The sequence below is a fragment of the Terrapene carolina genome, unplaced genomic scaffold (assembly GCF_002925995.2).
Source record: "Terrapene carolina triunguis isolate 2854851 unplaced genomic scaffold, T_m_triunguis-2.0 Scaffold89, whole genome shotgun sequence".
NCBI lineage: Eukaryota > Metazoa > Chordata > Testudines > Emydidae > Terrapene > Terrapene triunguis.
In genome coordinates, this window is record NW_020664440.1 from 2,876,247 (window position 1) to 2,894,962 (window position 18,716).

Below are 18,716 nucleotides of genomic sequence, written 5' to 3' on the forward strand. Positions count from 1 at the left end.
TTTCAATTCAGTCTGCCCATAGTTTTTCTCTAGGAAATACTGTGCTTTTTCTTAACAGAATGCACTTTTAAACTACAATTATATCTTAGGAATTAATATGTTATAGGTAAAAATAGCCTGGATCTGCATGCAGCATAGGAAACAGCAACCTGTTCTCTTGGAGAGAATATGAAAGAATTAAATGTACCAAATAACGTGCCACACAAAATAAATACCAGGAGCATGGTTAGGGTTTTCTCCCTTAGTAGTGAAGCAGCAGAGAGAAAAAGTCAGTGTGGCCCAGTGGACAGGACATTGGACGAGAAGATCTTGGTTCTAGTCCTTACCTGCTGACCTGCTGTTTGACCTTGGGCAAGTCACTTTGTGCCTCAGTTTCCCCATCTTTAACATGGGGAGGATGCTATTGACCTTCCTTTGTAAAATGATTTGAAATCTATCAATGAAAACAGCAGCCTGACAGCTACATGTCAGTATAAGTAAGTAGAGGGACTATATACAGAACGATTTTGTGATGTAATGAATGAGTGTACAACACTTCTCAGTATAATATTAAGAAACATGATATAAGCACAGAGGGAGGGAGGTACGGGGGGTTTGGGGCTTGTCTGTGCACATATTAAATGCTTGAAGACAAGGGAGTCCAAGAACAAATGTTTTCTTTCCTGTGTCAGACTCAAAATCAGCCTTGGCATCAGCGCTTCCTGCCATTTTACATTCTTATCAGCTACCCGGATTTCACCACATTGTTTTTCTAATTAATGTTCTTTTTTTTCTTCCCTGCCCTGATGGCCACGTTCAGCTGGAGGCGTTCTATTCCATATTTACCACAGAACAGCAAGATCACGTCAAGTCTGTGGAGTATCTGAGGAATAACTTCCGACCGCAGCAGAGTCTGAATGACAGGGTGGTGTCCAAGTCTGCTGTGAAAGATGCTTGGAGCCAAGATGTGATGGACATCTTAGAAAATCCATTTGGCACAGAGGCTTCCAAAGGTAGATTGAGATGAACTGCATTCGCTGAATGACAGACTTGTCTTTTTTTTTTTACATAGGGCTTTCAATTAATTGTCACTAGAAGTACAGGAGGTTCACTAAAGAAATGTAGCAAGACTTAGTGATACACTGTAGTTATACTTTATTATATTTAATACAGTTATGAGGCACTGATTTATACTTTTTCCCACAATGCTCACTTAGCCTGTGGAACTCATTGCCACAAGGAGGCCAAGAGCTTAGCAGGATTCAAAGAAGGATTGGACATTTATATTGATAAATCTGGATCTTCTAGAAAGGATTTTTAAAAATAGCCAAGAGTTTTAGAAGAGCTATAAGACCTTTAGGTTCAGGGCATAAACCAACCTCTTGGTAATGGCAGTTGGGAAGAAACTATCCTTGTGGAGAGGTTATTCAATAAGTCCTTTCTTCAATGTTTGTTGCACCTCGCTGTGGAGCAGCAGCTGGTGTTTGCTGCTGGCGGAGATAGCTGGACCTCAGTTTGGAAAAGAGCATTAAGAGCCACATGGCTGTTCCAGGCTGTCAGGCTGCCCTGCATGCACTCAGCAGAAGTGCAGGTGTAAATAATACTTTCAGATTTATTTCTTGTATGTTTATGTTCCATTTTTTCTATGTGATGATTTTATTAGGCAGAGCTCACTGCTTAAATAATCCTAGTCAGGCACCCACCTGCCTCAATGATGGGGGAACTTGATGGGGTGGGTGGCGAAAGGGGACAGTCCCAATAGCGAGGGAGACAGACATTTGCTAAGAACGCTAGGTAGCTCCTCCCCTCAGGAGTCTCTGGCACCCATTGGCCAGCTGGGGAGGAATGGGTGCTGATTGGCTAGCCTTCCCCAGCTTCCAGGATTTCACCTGGAGCAGGGGCCACATGGAGCCTCTTTCGGCTCCGTTCCAGCAGCCGCACCTTACCCATCCAAACTAGGAATGGGAACCCATCCTGACAGGGTCTAGTCAGTTGCCCATTTGGGGGTCAGGAAGGAATTTCTTCTCCCATGAGCCGATTGGCAGAAGACCAGGGAGTTTTTTGCCTTCCTTGCAGCACCTTCAAACCACCGAGGGTTAAGTAGGAAGGCACTTAGTACCTAACTGAGATACTGGGGTTGAGTTGTTTATTGGTCGCAACTTGCAGCCGATTTCCAGGGCAGTTAAGAGAATAAAATGGACGATTCCCAGAGATAAAAAGATCTGGGATTGTGGTGATGGGCCTTGGGCTCACGGGATAGGGTCCGACTTTGTTGTCTTCATGGGCCGGGATCTGACTTGGTGGCCTTTGCGGACCAGGGTCCCCACCCTTCTGCACCCTCTCTCCTCCTTGGAATGGGGAGGGTGCAAGGACTCGGAGAGCTGAGTCTTGGGGGGGCAGGCTGAGGAGAGCCTACTCCGAGATATGGGTTATATAGTAAGGAGCCCTGTAACCCCCGCACTGGTAGTAATTAAATATCCTGGTATAGGAGAATATGAGCGATAGGTGTGTAGTGCCCCTCCCCGTGTTAAAGTTTAATAAAGTTGCAGCCTGCCTCTTCAAATCCATCCACATGTCTGTCCTCATTTTACCGCTGTGTCCACATCAGTTGAGTGGATTCAAATACGCACTTCCAAGGTTGGCACTTTGGCCTAGCCAGGCACAGACAGCATACCTCTTGTGGCGCTCAGCTGCCACCCTTGCCATCCCAAGAGAGCTGGGACAGAGCGGGACTCTTGGGGCTTTATTATTCTGTGGCTGTTTGTTCGCTCATGTAGAGAAGCACATAAAAGGCTGCTTCGGGACAAGGAATTTATATCAGGAGTGAGAAGAAGATATTGTCAATCAGAACAATCCAGGCTGTGCTCTGGCCTGAAAGTTTAAAGCAGTGTTTTATCAGCATCATATGCCAATATTTATTCCTTCTGATAGACACTGCGTGAGTATTATTTACCCAGGGCGGTAATGAAAGTTAATAGTTTACATTATGTTAAAATGACCAAACCTATAGCTCAGATACCTCTGTATCAGGTGGTGTAATATTGCAGAAGGTTTTACTGCTTTGGCTGAATGCTTGAATACTCCTTCCCTCACTGGACTGTTTTAAAGATGATAAAGGATTGTTTGTGTGCTCCTTACTCTCTCCTCGCCCCCCCCCACCGAGGAAATAGCTGAGACCCACAATTATAGCTGCATGTTACAAATACTATGCAATGGATTAGACTTGAAATTCAAAGTGTTGCCATTGATCAAAGCCCATTAAAGTCAATGGAAAGATCCCCATTGACTTCTCTGTGCTAAATCCAACCCTAAGGCCCTGATTCAGCATGTGCCTAACTTTAACATGTGAGTAATTCCAGTGAACCAAATGGAACTACTCACATACTCAAGAGTTAGGCTTAAGTGCCTTGCTGAATGGGGGCCTAAATCCTTATGGAGAAACCTCTAACAATGGTGCTTTTGCATCAGCTGAGATCAGTTCAGGCATACTGACCATCCACAGGTGTTGTGACCATGTTGGCATTTGGGGGCAGGGCATTGTCAGTGGAGGACCCTGGATTTTGGAACTTATATTCCCCACACTTGTCTGATGGCCCATTTTGGTGCCTTTATGTGGGGTGGTGTCATGGGGTCTACTCTCTGCTAGTAGCACCTCCTGCTGGCCACCCTGGGAATTAGCTCTGCCAGGCTTGCCCCGCCCTTCTAGCAGTGTCTTGCCCCATGCTGTCTCACCCTGTGACCCCTCTCACTCCAGGGACTGCAGTCTCCTCTTCGTGGCTTGGCCCTTCAGCCAGGCCACTAAGGTCCTCCCATGCTGAGCAATTCTAAGTCTTTCCAGACCCGCTGTCTGGCTGGTGTCTCCAACGCCCTGTGCCACTGCCCAGTGACTGGTAGGGTAACCCAGGCCTGCCCTCTACACTGGGTTCCAGCCCAGTGACCCTATAACAAACAGCCAAGATCTCTGTACCATCCTACCCCTGCTGCTGTTTCCCTGGGCCTCTTCCTACTTATCTGGCTTCCCCCCCTCTCTGGCTTTGCCATTCTCCCAACTCCCTCCACTCAGGGAGTGGATGTAGCCTACTTCCCTGCAACCCTTGTCTACAGCCAGCTACCTGGATTTATATAGCTCTCCCTTCCCCCCATTTCTGCACAGGTGAGCCTGTTCTTTAATTAGGACTTCCCCTCAGCATTCAGTCTACCAGGTTAATTGGCCCATCTGGCCTCCATTAACCTCTTCCACTCCTGTGTTGAGTGGACACCCTATCACAGGCTGGAAAAGAACCATTAATTGTTTTCTCTAGGCCTTTTCCTTTGGAGGCTGACTGTTGGTGAGAATTTATTTGCACTGACTCTGTCAATGTGTTGTAACTTTTCCAGCTGCACATGTACCAGGGGACAATGGCGGCAGGTGCATTTTTATAAATTTAAAAGTAAATAGGTTGCTCCGGTGTTACCAACATAAAATGGAGTGTAGCACATCCCTGCAAAGGCTATAGGGCCGAGTTATATCTGCTCCAGAGATACAGCAATGCAAATGTTCCTGGCCCCTTCCTTGACGAAGGTGAATTGGGGAATGAAATGCCTGGTCCACTGCACATTCTGAACTACTGACATATAAATAAAATGACTTGAAGTCACAATACTTGAGTGAAAGCTAAACCTATTGTTTATTCCTCTAGTAAATACTGTGCATCATTATATAGTGTCATTCATGCAAAAGTACTGCAGCACAGAACATTTCACAGCCAGAGATAGTCTAGCATACAAATATAAGACTACAAAGTTAACATAATGTATTAAACCTTAACATATTTAACATCCTTCTACGTTCAGTGGCTGTCATTAAAATACCAGCATTTGTCAACAGCTAACATATTGTAATATCCAAGATTACCATAGTTTCTCTTTATATGTAGCATAAGAGATATTTGCAGTAACTGTATGATAATGGTTGGGAAACATTGACTTTTTAATGGCTTATGTTGTAATATATTGTAGGATTGGCAGTAGCCATCTTAAGATTTTGTTATGTGAGATTTTTATGTCAAACCTCATGAAATCCCTGTGAACTGTTATAAATCTAGAAAACAATTTATAGTACTTACTTAATACGCCATTTTATTTTATAGGAAAAGGAGCACAGAAATAGAATTTACAGGATGTTTGGAATAATTTTGAGACTCACCCACTTAACAGTGCCATGTGGCTGTCCATTGATGAACTATCTTCTCTTGACCTGTTCTGGATATGCCATACATCAATATTGGAACTCCTGTTCTTTAGATATCAAAGATAATTCAAATCAGATCAATGGTGACCATCTGACCAATAAACTATGAAGATACATAATAGAAAAATCAGTTTGTTCATTCAGTTCCCCTGAATGTATGTGTGATGCGTTAGGTCACAGAGACCCCCTTGGGACTGTCACCTGACGTGTTGGAATTACCTCTGAGCCCGTTTTCCCAGCCAGCTTGGGACTCCAGAACCCTGCCTTGTTGTGCCAGACACGCTAGTCTGCTGCAACACAGACCCATGTCTGAATCACGCCCCCAAAGCTGCGGGCTTTAACTGAAAGTCTGCTCAGAAGGTCAGCTCTCTCCAGCACGCAGACACCCAGTTCCCAATGGGATCCAAACCCCAAATAAATCCGTTTTACGCTGTATAAAGCTTATACAGGGTAAACTCATAAATTATCCGCCCTCTATAACACTGATAGACATGCGCAGCTGTTTGTTCCCCCAGGTATTAATCACTTACTCTTGGTTTGTTAATAAACAAAAGTCTATATGATTTTATTAAGTATAAAAGTATAATTTAAGTGGTTTCGAGTAATAACAGACAGAACAAAGTAAGTTACCAAGCAAAATAAAACAAAACATGCAAGTCTAAGCCTAATACATTAAGAAACTGAATACAGGTAAATCTCACCCTCACAGATGTTTCAATAAGATTCTTTCACAGACTAGACTCCTTCCTAGTATGGACACAATCCTTTCCCCTGGTACAGTCCCTGTTCCAGCTCAGGTGGTAGCTAGGGGATTTTTCATGACTGGCAACCACCTTTGTTCTGTTCACCCCCTTTTATAGCTTTGGCCCAAGGCGGGAATCCTTTGTCTCTCTGGGTCCCCACCCGTCCTTCTAAATGGAAAAGCACCAGGTTTAAGATGGATTCCAGTACCAGGTGACATGGTTATATGTCCTGTGAGACCCCAGCCTCCATTCTTTCTGGCCTGACTCACATGAACACAGGAAGGCTTACAAGTAAGCAGAGCCATTTACAACCAATTGTCCTGGTTAATGGGAGCCATCAAGATTCTAAACCACCATTAATGTCCCCACTTTGCATAGTTACAATAGGACTTCAGAGTAATACTTCATATTTCTAGCTTCAGATACAAGAATGATACTTTCATACAAATAGGATGAACACACTCAGTAGATTATAAGCTTTGTAATGACACCTTACAAGAGACCTTTTGCATAAATCATATTCCAGTTACATTATATTCACACTCATAAAACATTTCCATAAAACATATGGAGTGCAATGTCACAGTATGTTTCCCCATACAGGTCAGCAACTTGTAGTGTTTAGCAAGTGGAATTTCTTGAATTCCCTCATCCCATTTCCTTCCATTGGCAGAACCTACTGAAATTTAATTTGTTTAGGACTACTCGATCTTAAAAGTTAGGCACATGCTTAAGTACCTTGCTGAATCAGCACCTATGAGCAGAGAATAACATTTAAATTGATCCTGCGGTGATCAGTTGAGCCTGCTACATCAAGAAAACATACAAATCTTCTGTAACAATCTAGTCACTGAAATGTACAATTATGACATTCAGAACAACCTCAGCTGGAACATGATTTATTGATTAAGGGGTATCAGCCAGTAAATAAAACATAAAATAACCGGTTGACGATCCCAGATTAGTGACGGATTATGGCTCTAATCCTTCAAACCCTCAGGTGATTTAGCCCATTGAATTTAATAAGACTACTCACCTGTTTAGTGCTATGGATGTGTGTAAGGGTTTGCAGGATTGGGGACTGCATGTGTAGACTTAAAAATGAGAATTGGTCAGATATTAGATACAATTTTTAACTAAACAATAAATGAAATGGGTAATGTATTGAATATATTATTTGACTGATATTCTTAACTAGTTATCAAACTTATCAAATAATATAAAAATATTCATCAGAAAACAAGTAACAGAATGGTAATGGCAATATTAGATGCATACCACTTGACCATCTCCTTTAACATTAATAATTGCACTTTAAAAACAAAAAACCTCCCCATAATAATTGGTTTCTCTATTTTCTGACTTTCCCACCTGATGAGTTCAGATTTCTGTGTTTGTCAAAGAGCATCACACATTATGCTCCTGGTTCTTCCTTGTTCAGTTTTTAATGAGCTGAGGTAGGATGATTTGTGATGATTAGCATAATAAGTGAGCATGACACTTAAGAGTGAAATAATAAACAGAGTCCTTTCACTAAAGAGCTTGCAGTCAACGGGCTCGACTCTCCAACCCTGAAAATCCCTTACTTTCATAAGTAGCCCCACTGAAATGAGATATACCAACAAACAGTTGGTGCAGCTGTTGCAAAGAAAACATACACTATTAATTCATAACTTAAGGAGAAGTTGCTGCCTCTCAAGTAGTTGGTTTCAAAATGCAACTGATTTCCAATAAAGTCTTTGCCTGTATTTCTGCTACTGATTTGGGCTATTAAACAATTGTTTGTACGTATATATAGTTTGATTATGAATGCCTTGCCTTTCACCTTTCAGTCTCATTAGATGAGCTATAAGGTTCACAACAATTAAACGAACATCCCATGGGGAGGTGCTCTTGACATCAGAGTTCTTTCGCAGATGCCTGATTACTTCCCCAAAGGTGTGTGATTGCTCTTCACTGAGTCCCCTATGATGCAGTTTGCCATCAGTGGGAATTTGTCTTAGAGTACCACCTTCAATTATGATCCTTGACTTAGTTAACTAATGAGCAGTCATAATTTCACTACAGTAGCACCTAATGGCTTTTGACTCTGAGTCAACATCTGGGTTATTTCTCTAGTATTCCACATGTAAATGTTTTTCATATTTAGTGCGCCAGGTTAAGCCATCATGATGCACTCAGTTTGTAACCTCCAGGTTATTAAAACTATCTTGAAGATGTGTTTTTGTTTTTGTTGTTTTCCTGTATGTTTAACTCTGGGGCAATGCTCCGAATATTGATTTGGAGTCAAAAGTACAGCACTACTCAAGCAAAGCAAGGTAGTTCAGAGTCACTATTTCACAGCTCCTGACATCAGAAATGAAAGCAATGCCTCCTACGGAAGTTCTTCCTTTTTTTCTGAATATCATCACATACTCTTAGAAGGACTGTATCAGAGCAAGGCTTCAATTAGCATTATCCAAAAAAAGATGAATTTTTCTGGAAAGTGTGCAAGGTGAAGAAGTGTGTGAAGATGCAGTCATTTGGGGGCAGACAGTTTCAGGCATTAACAGTAATATTTCAGAATGGAATGAAGCCATGTGGCTCAATTATATTCTCGTACAGGCAGTCCTCGGATTTACGACACAATTGGTTCCTGAAAATTGCGTTGTAAGTCGAAACATTGTAACTCGGAACTGCAATCCACTCCATTGCGGGACCAAGCATCGTAAAGTCGAAACCAATTGTCGTAAGTTGAATCAAGGTGTCAATTCAGAAACGTAGTAAGTGCCGTTGGTCATAAGTCGAATGTCGTAAAATCGAGGACTGCCTGTATTTGTGCCCTGTGCTTTATTTCTTCTTTTGGAATGAAAAACATCAGGAATAAAACTGAGTGTCTGGTCTGTAGATTTGATGCTGTCTTGTGGGAAGATAATGAGACTGTAAGTCTGGATGGCCAGCTACTACCAAAGGTACAAAAATCCAAGTTCAATAGTACACGAGAATGTTGAACTCAATGGTGAACTTCTAAGCAGGACAGGAAGGGCATTAACTAAAGGAGAGAGAGGTGAGAGCAGTGATCTGCGATAGGAGAATGCTTATCATGTTGGAAAGTAAGGTCTACAAGATGGTCATTAGGCCTGCAGTTGTGTGTAGTTCTGAGTGCTGGGCACTGAGGAAGAGACAGGAGCAGATCTTGAATACAGTGGAAATGAAAATGTTAAGATATGGATGCTTGGCGTTACAAAGATGGACCATGTTCGTAACGAACAAATTAGGGAAATTGTGAAGGTGACACCAATGATGGAAATGTTGAGGAAACACAGGCTTAGATGGTTTACGCATGTGAAAAGAAGATAGAAACAATATATAGGAAACAGGGTGTTAAACTTTGAAGTGCAAGGTGAGAGAAAGGATGGAAGACCTCAAGCTAGATGGATGGATGTCATACAAAAGGATTTCGTTAGCTGCAGAGTTTCCGAGGAACTGCTTCAAGACGGACTGGAATGGAGTCGGGTCTTTGAGACTAAAGCTACAAGAATAATAATTTGTTTTTCCTTTTTAAGTGCCAGTGTTTTATGTAGCCCTAAAGGCAAACGAGCAGTCCCCTTGATTTCTTTCTGCAACTCCAAAGAAATAGCTCACGCAGGAAGGTTCCTTCTCTTTAAGAGTTGTTTTAAAAAGTTTGAGGCAAACAAAGAATCTTGTATAGCAACAAGTCCTAAATCCTCATTTCTGTCTCCCCTGAGAGACCTAATCTTTTATCCAAAACATAGCAGACATGAGAAATACAGATTTAAAATTATATATTACAAACATCTTAACTTGAAATCACTAACAAAATGATAAAACATTATTTATTTCCTCCCATCTTATCGTTAGGGAAAATGCAAATGAGCAAGAATCATTTTCAGTGCATTTACCATATGGTCAGAGTTGCAGCTAGTCTTGCTGCCTTTGGTAGGATCTGTTCCACACACTGACTGCCCTCTGGGTAAAAAAGTTTTTCTTAAACTACCTAAGGGGCAGTTTTTGTTCATTCCCTTTTGTTTTTAAGTTTCTTTTGCAAATTTCTTTGTGCCATCACCTTCATTGTTATGCCCCTTCACATTTGCATATACCTTAGCCACATCACTTCTTACTTGTCCTTTCCTTTGCAGATAAACCTAGTTACCTCAATATTTAACTGTTCTAATCATTTTCCTAAATCGTGTCAGACACTGAGCTGATAATTCTATGCACCTTCTCATTATCACCCGACATCCTTTTCCTGATCAGTATCTTGCATTGCAGTTCTTCAGCCCTTGCATTATTATTTATATAGCCCAGTAGGTGTGCACTATGCTAACATGTTAAACCGTGTCCTGCCCCCCAATCTGAGAGACATGGAATACAAAGGATTAGGGATCAAGGTGAGAGTAGGAACTGACACTTTTCAAAAGGAGATACTCCACTTTTCTTACAAAAATTTATAAGCTGCTTGGTGTCCTTCCAGTTTGGGGTGTCCTGCCGACTTCGTTTTGTGTTAGTTTAGTGTGATGTTTCCATTGCTGTGACCACTATGGATAGTGAGTGAGTTATTAATAAGCATTTATGAAGCACTATAACTTTGCCTGGTGCTCTTGAGATTAGAGCATGGACAGGGGTTATTTTTAAAGAGTAGTGTGAATAACATGTTATAAAAATTAACACCGTACATATGCATCCTCCTGTGGTATGAGTGCACAGCTCCTATTAATGCTAATGGGAGCTGTGTACTCCACAAGGAGTAACTAGGTGTTTTCCATTATATACCTCCTGTTCCGGTGGAAGCGTGACTAGGTGTATCTGTCCTTCATAGAAAACACGGTAAAACCACAGTTAACAGGACTAACGCTCAGGGGCTCTGTTTCTGGCTCTGCCACAGAGATCTTGGACAAGTCACTCCATCTTTCTGTGCCTCGGTTCCAACCTTAGTAAAATGAGGATGATCGTTTTTCCCTTCCTAACTGCAGTGTTAGGAGGTGCTCAGGTCCCACAGTGATGGAGGATATCTTAAATTCTATGCAGGGAGCTCCCTAGAAGGGATCAGAAAACTCTTCGTAATGTGGGTCTCTGACTTTCTATCATTTAACATACTTGGTTTCCAAAAACTACTATAATTTGATAGGTTGGAAAGATGCAAAGGTATCTGATTTCTGTCCTCCCTTCCTCACACACGCCTCCAGCAGCCACCTCACCCTAGCTAGGAGCTCTCGCTATCAGCCAGGCCAGGTTTAGCTTACTGGGCCAATTTAAGTAATTTCCTGGGTTTGTCACCCATTCAGTCGATCACATTTCATTTTACAGCTGCACTGGCATCACACACACACGCACTCCTCTTCACCTGTTTTCGAATGATGCTAGTTAGCCCCCTTGTGATGGTCCCTAGGAATTAGTTTTCTAGGTCACTCCTGTATTGGTATGGCTGTGTGCCTCTCCTAGGCCAGCCATTTGGCCCTGGAAAATATTGATCATTCATCTCAAAATTTCCTACAGTTCAGACCATGAGGAGTCATGATACATTCCCTTAATGAAAAGATCATAAGCTAAGTGTGGAGCTGATTTGCCATTCTGAACAGGGCATCCTACATGCACATACATATTGTGCATAGACTCTTGCCTCACTATGCCCATGCCCACATGTTCCAAAAAAGTGCCATGCACAAGTTGGCCGAACTGTTGGCGGCCATGCATCAGAAGGTTTAAATAGGTGACCCTAGTTAATGCTGCAAATATTTCCCTTCTCTAGAAAATCCTCCCTTGTGCCCGCATGGACACTGTATGTGTCTCTGCACTTGATCACACCTGTTACTCTATATACCGAATATATAAATCTAAGTAGACATAGGTATCCTTTTTAAAGGTATGTATCGTACCACGCATATGCTATGTGTATCTGTAGCATATAATATATACACAGAGATTGTAGTCCAGATCTTCAGCTGGTGTAGACTGGCATAACAGTGTTGAGCTCAGGGGAGTTGTGTTGATTGATACCCGCTGGATTTGGCCTACAGTGTACAAACTCATGTGTGTGTGTGAGAGAGAGAGAGATGAAACATTTGGGGGGAGAAAACACACCACAGTTTCTGCCTTTCAGTAAAATAGGATTTGTTGCAGTGATGCCATGGAAACTCAAATACTAAAAAGAAATCCGTACAGGAATGAATCAAATTGCACCCCAGATGTTAGCTGAATATTCACCTCAGGAAATGGGCCATCAGCAAACGGCGCAAAAACTTGGCTTCCCAAAGCCTCTTAAATGGGAAATTCTGTAAGAGCATTTTAACTACCCAGTCACCAGTGGGATGTCTTTGTTTCACATGGAGCATCAGACAACACGAGGTTTTGTCCATATTTCTTAAGCATAAGGAACAACCTTGTTTGTTTGAAACATAGTCAAAGCTAAGAGCAGAGAAGATAAATAGTCTGTCTCCTAGACACATTCTGCCTGTAGGTTGAAGTAGATCAACACAAATATTTGCGAGTACTGTGCACTCTGTAGCCTGTAGATGCCTGCTAGCAAAGTGAAGGCAAAGGTAAAGGATAAAAGTGTGTGTCTCTTTAAAAGTGATTATTCTCATATATTAATAATGGCGCTTACAAGGATCACAGCACTTAACATCATGAACTAAAACATAGCTAAGTGTTACAGACATTCGGTAAAAGAAAAGTGGCAGGAATGTTGTAAACCTGCCTCTTAGAACTCTTTCATGTATTTAAGCCTGTGTTTCCTCTGTGTATGATCCTCATAACCTGTCTCTTTTTCTTAGTGTAGGCAACCCACCATTCCAGGACAGAGAATGAATCAGATAGCAAAAAGCCTGCTGGTGTTTTCTATGGGTCTCATTCTGGTCTCACCCCCGTTACATACTGCAGTATTTCTGTTGAGTTACTCCTGAGTGATGCCAATGCAAGGAAGCAGAATCTGGCCCTTTATTACTTCTATTGCTATGATATAGTCAGTTTAATACATGCAGTGGGTGTGGATTTTGTGTTTGCAGTGTGTTTTACTTAGATTGAATCATTTTGATACATTGCACAAGTTATTTAAAGTTGGAGGGAAGGGGTGTTCGGAGACAGAATATGCGGGTTTCATATTTGCCCACTTTCTGGTTAGTCTTTAAAATGGCCTTGATTTCTGTATTGTTTGCAGACATGTTTCTCCTGGTCAGAGTGACAGGTTGAAACTAGGGCTGTCGATTAGTTGCAGTTAACTCACGCGATTAACTCAAAAAAATTAATCGCGATTAAAAAAAAGTAGTTGTGATTAATTGCACTGGTAAACAATAGAATACCAGTTGAAATTTATAAAAAGAAATTGATGTTTTTCTCCATTTTCAAATATATTGATTTCTATTACAACACAGAATACAAAGTATACAGTGTTCACTTTATATTATTATTTTTATTACAAATATTTGCACTGTAAAAAACAAAAGAAATAGTATTTTTCAATTCTTCTAATACAAGTACTATAATGCAATCTCTTCATCATGAAAGTTGAACTTACAAATGTAGAATTACGTACACAAAAAAAACTGCATTAAAAAATAAAAACAATGTAAAACTTTAGAGCCTACAAGTCCATTCAGTCCTACTTCAGCCAATCGCTCAGACAAACAAGTTTGGTTACAATTTGCAGGAGATAATGCTGCCTGCTTCTTGTTTACAATGTCATCTGAAAGTGAGAACAGGCGTTTGCATGGCATTGTTGTAGCCGGCGTCGCAAGATATTTACGTGCCAGATGCGCTAAAGATTCATATGTCCCTTCATCTTCAACCACCATTCCGTAGGACATGCGTCCATGCTGATGACGGGTTCTGCTCGATAACAATCCAAAGCAGTGCGGACCAATGCATTTTCATTTTCATTATCTGAGTCAGATGCCACCAGCAGAAGGTTGATTTTCTTTTTTTGTGGTTCGGGTTCTGTAGTTTCTGCATCTGAGTGTTGCTCTTTTAAGACTTCTGAAAGCTTGCTCCACACCTCGTCCCTCTCAAATTTTGGAAGGCACTTCAGATTCTTGAATCCTGGGTCGAGTGCTGTAGCTATTTTTAGATGCTGGGTCATCATCCGAGACTGCTATAACATGAAATATATGGCAGAATGCTGGTAAAACAGAGCAGGGGACATACAATTCTTTCCCAGGGAGTTCAGTCACAAATTTAATGAATGCATTATTTTTTAACGAGCATCATCAGCATGGAAGCATGTCCTCTGGAATGGTGGCCGAAGCATGAAGGAGCATACGAATGTTTAGCATATCTGGCACGTAAATACCTTGCAATGCCGGCTACAAAAATGCCATGCGAACGCCTGTTCTCACTTTCAGGTGATGTAAATCAGAAGCGGGCAGCATTATCTCCCCCGTTCTGTAAGTGTGGCCTTCATTCTTTGTTCTTAGATGTATACATTTACATTTAGCCGTAGTAAAACGCATATTTGCTTGAGCCCAACTTACCAAGTGATACAGATTGCTCTGAATCAGTGACCTGTCCTCTTCATTATTTACCACTCCCCCAATTTTTGTGTCATCTGAAAACTTTATCAGTGATTTTGTATTTTCTTTCAGGACATTAATAAAAATGTTCAATTGTGTAGGGCCAAGAGATGATCCCTGCGGGGCCCCCCTGGAAACACACCTGTTCGATGATGGTTCCCCGTTTACAATTACGTTTTGATACCTAGCCATCTTTTAGTCCATTTATTGTGTGCCACATTAATTTTATATCTTATTTTTAATCAAAGTTTCATGCAGTACCAAGTCAAATGTCTAAGTATATTATTGCCTTTATTAAGCAAACTTGTAATCTCATTAGAAAAATCAAGTGAGTTTGACAGGATCTATTTTCCATAAACCCATGCTGACTGGCATTAATTATATTACCCTCCTTTAATTCTTTATTCATCAAGTCCCATTTCAGCCACTTCATTGCCTGGGATTGATGTCAGACTGACAGGGTTATAATTACTCAGGTCATCCTGTTTACCCTTTTTAAATATTGGCACAACGTTAGTTTTCTTCCAGCCTTTGGGAACTTCCCCAGTGTTCCAAGGCTTATTGAACATCAGCATTAATGGTCCAGCAAGGTCCTTGGCCAACTCTTTTAAAACTTTTGAATGCAAGTCATCTTAACCTGCTGATTTTAACATGTAACTTTAGTAGCTGCTATTTATCATCTTCCAGGAATAATAGTGGGATGGGAAGAGTGTTATCATATGCTATGACTAGATCATCTGTTTTTTCTCCAAATACAGAACAAAAATATTTATTGAACACTTCTGCCTTTTCTCCATTATTATTGATAATTCTACCATTTCCACCTAGTAATGGACCAATACCATTGTTGAATTCTTTTTGTTTCTAATATATTTTTTAAAACTCCTTCTTATTGTCCTTAACTCTGCCAGCCATAGATTTCTACTTGCCCCTTTGCTTCCATTATCAGTTTTCTACAGTTCTTAGCTTCTGACCTATATTCATTGCTATCAACTTCCCTTTTCTTCCATTTGCTATATATTATTTTAAAATTTTTATCGACTGTCTTCACTTCTCCACTAAACCAGGTTGTTTTTTTTAAGTAGTACGGCCATCTTCTAAAATAATTCCCATCATCCATCTCTCTCTCTGTGTATGTGTGTGTGTGTGTGTGTGTATATATATATAAATATATATATATTGGACTTAATTCTGTTTGCACATTATACATTTGATCAAGTCATGATACTTGTACCTAACTTACCATTATTTTTTAGTTCTGTGATCAGTTCCACTTTATCTGTCAAGATGAGGCCTAATATAGAATTCCGTCATGTTAGATGCACACTTCTTGAGGTAGGAAATTATCATCTCTAATGTTTAGGAATTCCAATGATGTTTAGTACTGGCAGCACGAGACTTCCAGCATATGTCACTCAAATTGAGGTCCCCAGTGATCACACTACATTTTTCCTACACGCTGTAGCCAGGTGCATAATGTGCCGGTCATGCTGTTCCCTAATATGCTTTGGTGGCCTGTAGCAGACACCAACTAATACCCCATCTTGTGCTTTATCTGTTAGGACATTGATCCATAAGCATTCAAGATGATTTTCTTCCGAGTTATCAGTGCCTCGGTAACAGACAAGTACTCATGTATCTATTGATAGTCATGCGGATAATATGCCACTTAGGATGAGGTAATATTTAGGTTCTAAATTGCAGAGCCATGTGATAAATAAATGTATTCCTCGCCTTGTAGCACATCACTTGCTCTCTGCCCACTAATCCATCTCCCAGGATTTATTCTAACATACCAAACCTCTGAGCAGCTTCAATGCACTCCCGGTTTTTAAAATCATTTTGATTCAGAAATGTTTCCTTTCCTCCATCCACTTGTGAATTTTCTTCAAAAATCCCCTTGCCCAAGGACTCCCCATCCTTGCACAGGCAAGATTGAGTTCTTCACCAGCCCCGGCTTTTCTATGCACAAAAATGTCATGACTTTAACATGCAATATGTCCCAGTTCTGCAGCAATAGAAACAGCAATTTATGCCTTTGGGAAGGAGGAGATTCCCAGCTTCCCAAAAGAGGACACAGTACATCCAGAAATAATGGTGGTGACATTTTTATGCATAGAAAAGCTAACTTAGAACATTTCTAGGTTTTGATGGATCTCTCTGAGCCCTGTCCTGTTGGATTCAGAGTACAAGTAGGCTTGGAAGGATTCAATTTTTATCGTTAAAAGTCTATAACCATCGATTTCGTTGTACACGCACAAACCGACAAAAAAATTTCCATTGATGATGATCCAAATTTACAGACTGGCAAAGTAAGAAAAATGCTGCTTGAGAGCTTATTTGAGTTTGATTTCAGACTATTTGCTTTCTATATTGTGACACGCAATGTTGACGATTTGTGTTTTAATGGTCATAAAGCTTTAACTTTTTGAATCTCAGCATCTACTGTCATTAAATTGTCTGACCTCCCCATTGTCGGACACACACACCCTAACTTTCCCCAACTGCGAAAAATTTAATTGATAAAAATTGGGGGGGAAAGGCTGAAAACTTAAATCAATAAAAACAAATGCTTAAAAATAAACTTTTATATTATCCGACAAAATTATATTCTTTACAAGAGGAAGCGATACAAGAAATAAACTCAATGCAAGTTTTAAAACATTCCTTAAATAGTTTTTCAGTAATATAGCTAGCGTAAGCAAAATGCACGCGGGTGCAGCGTGTCATAGAAATTTTATCAGAGTAGAACTGCATATGCCTGTGAATAAGGTGCCTATTCCAAACTTCGGCTGCTAAAACCTTTCTAGCACATGGCGTGATCAAGTATGTTATATAAATAGTTAGTCATAGGTATGTCTTACATCAGTGCCTAATTCCTGCTAAACCAAGGGCATCTTCTTTTCTTTCTTTTTCCTTTTTTTTTTTTTTTAACACCTCTCTCAATCAGAGATGCAGAGGAGGGCTGCCATGAGGCTCTGGATTAGGCTCTATGGGAATTGATTGAGTTAGGAAAATCCCATGGAGGTTGCATAGCCAAATACAACGTAGAAATCAAATGAAGGGAGAGATCAGTGTGGAGATGTTACATTAATTTTATTTGTTCCAGACCATTTGAATGCTTTTAATATGAAGGAAATAATTCTCTGCTGTGTGGCTGACCTGGATGGTGCTGTAGATTAAGCATATGACTGTGTTGTGCTTTGCTGTGGCGGTGTGCAAGGGTGCACAGGGTGCAGAACTCCCCCCATGAGTGAAAGGGGAAAGCAGGATCTCTCCATAGTTCAGCGAAAGCTAGGGGAAGGAGGCCAGCCATAAATCTCATTTTTCTCAGGGGGGCCATGATCTGCAGTGCAGAGGCTGTGTCTAGTCCCCAGGAAACCACCACAAATGCTGCCATCAGCTCTAGACGTCAGCTGGGGTTGAACAATGTTTCAGTTCAGAGCAGCCAAGTGCACTCAGAGCTCCTTCCCTTAGCTCGACCCCCTCTCAACCTCCCCCTACAGCCGTTTTGCAGAGGACACGGAAGGCAGACACTGTTTCTGTTTGTTCTTGTTGCACCAGCCCAGAGAGGAAGAGATGGTCCAGTTAGGGTAATAGCTGAGAACTTGGAAGACATGACTTTGATTCCTGGCTTCACCACAGACTACCTGCGTGACCTTGGGCACATCACTTAGCCTCCCTGTGCCTCAGTTCCCCTTCTGTAAACTGTGGATAATAACACTGCCTGCCTCCCAGGGTATTGTGAGGGGTGTTGCATTATACACTGTCAGGAGCTCAGGTGCTACTGTGCTGGGAGCCATATTTAAGAGACATTTGTCCTGAAATGAGGACTGGCTTTGGTGGTTTTGTGTTGGAACAATTCCAAGACCTAATACTCTCTTTAACACTGCCTATCATGCTGACCAATATTGTCTCATTGTTACTTTGCCTTCCCCGTCTGTCTGTCTGTCTCTTGTCTTATACTTAGATTGTAAGATCTCTGGGATGGGACGCATCTTTTCTTCTGTGTCAGTACGGTGCCTAGCACCATGGGGTCCCAGTCCATGACTCAGGCTACGGTAATATAAGTAATAATAATGGCTGAATCTGAAGGAAAGGCATGGTAATATTTTCTCTAAAAACTGCTGAGATCTGTGATTTCAGTGTCAAATGGCTTTTTTAAAGAAATCATCAGTTCACTGGCTTGTTTGCTCATTTAGCCTGAAAATTTTTTGTTTCTTTTCAGTGTATTCTGTTTCAATCCAGAGCAACATACAA

General features: G+C 41.0%; 1 protein-coding gene across 5 annotated transcripts in view; it reads left to right on the forward strand.

Annotated features, from left to right (window-relative positions):
• PTPRG (protein tyrosine phosphatase receptor type G) overlaps window positions 1–18,716 on the forward strand; it is a 592,097-nt gene that overhangs the window by 453,827 nt on the left and 119,554 nt on the right. For all 5 annotated transcript variants that reach the window (XM_026650229.2, XM_026650227.2, XM_026650225.2 and 2 more), the window contains exon 8: window positions 800–992. In XM_026650229.2, the coding sequence (XP_026506014.1) occupies window positions 800–992 (193 nt within the window). The remainder of the gene's footprint in view (window positions 1–799; window positions 993–18,716) is intronic.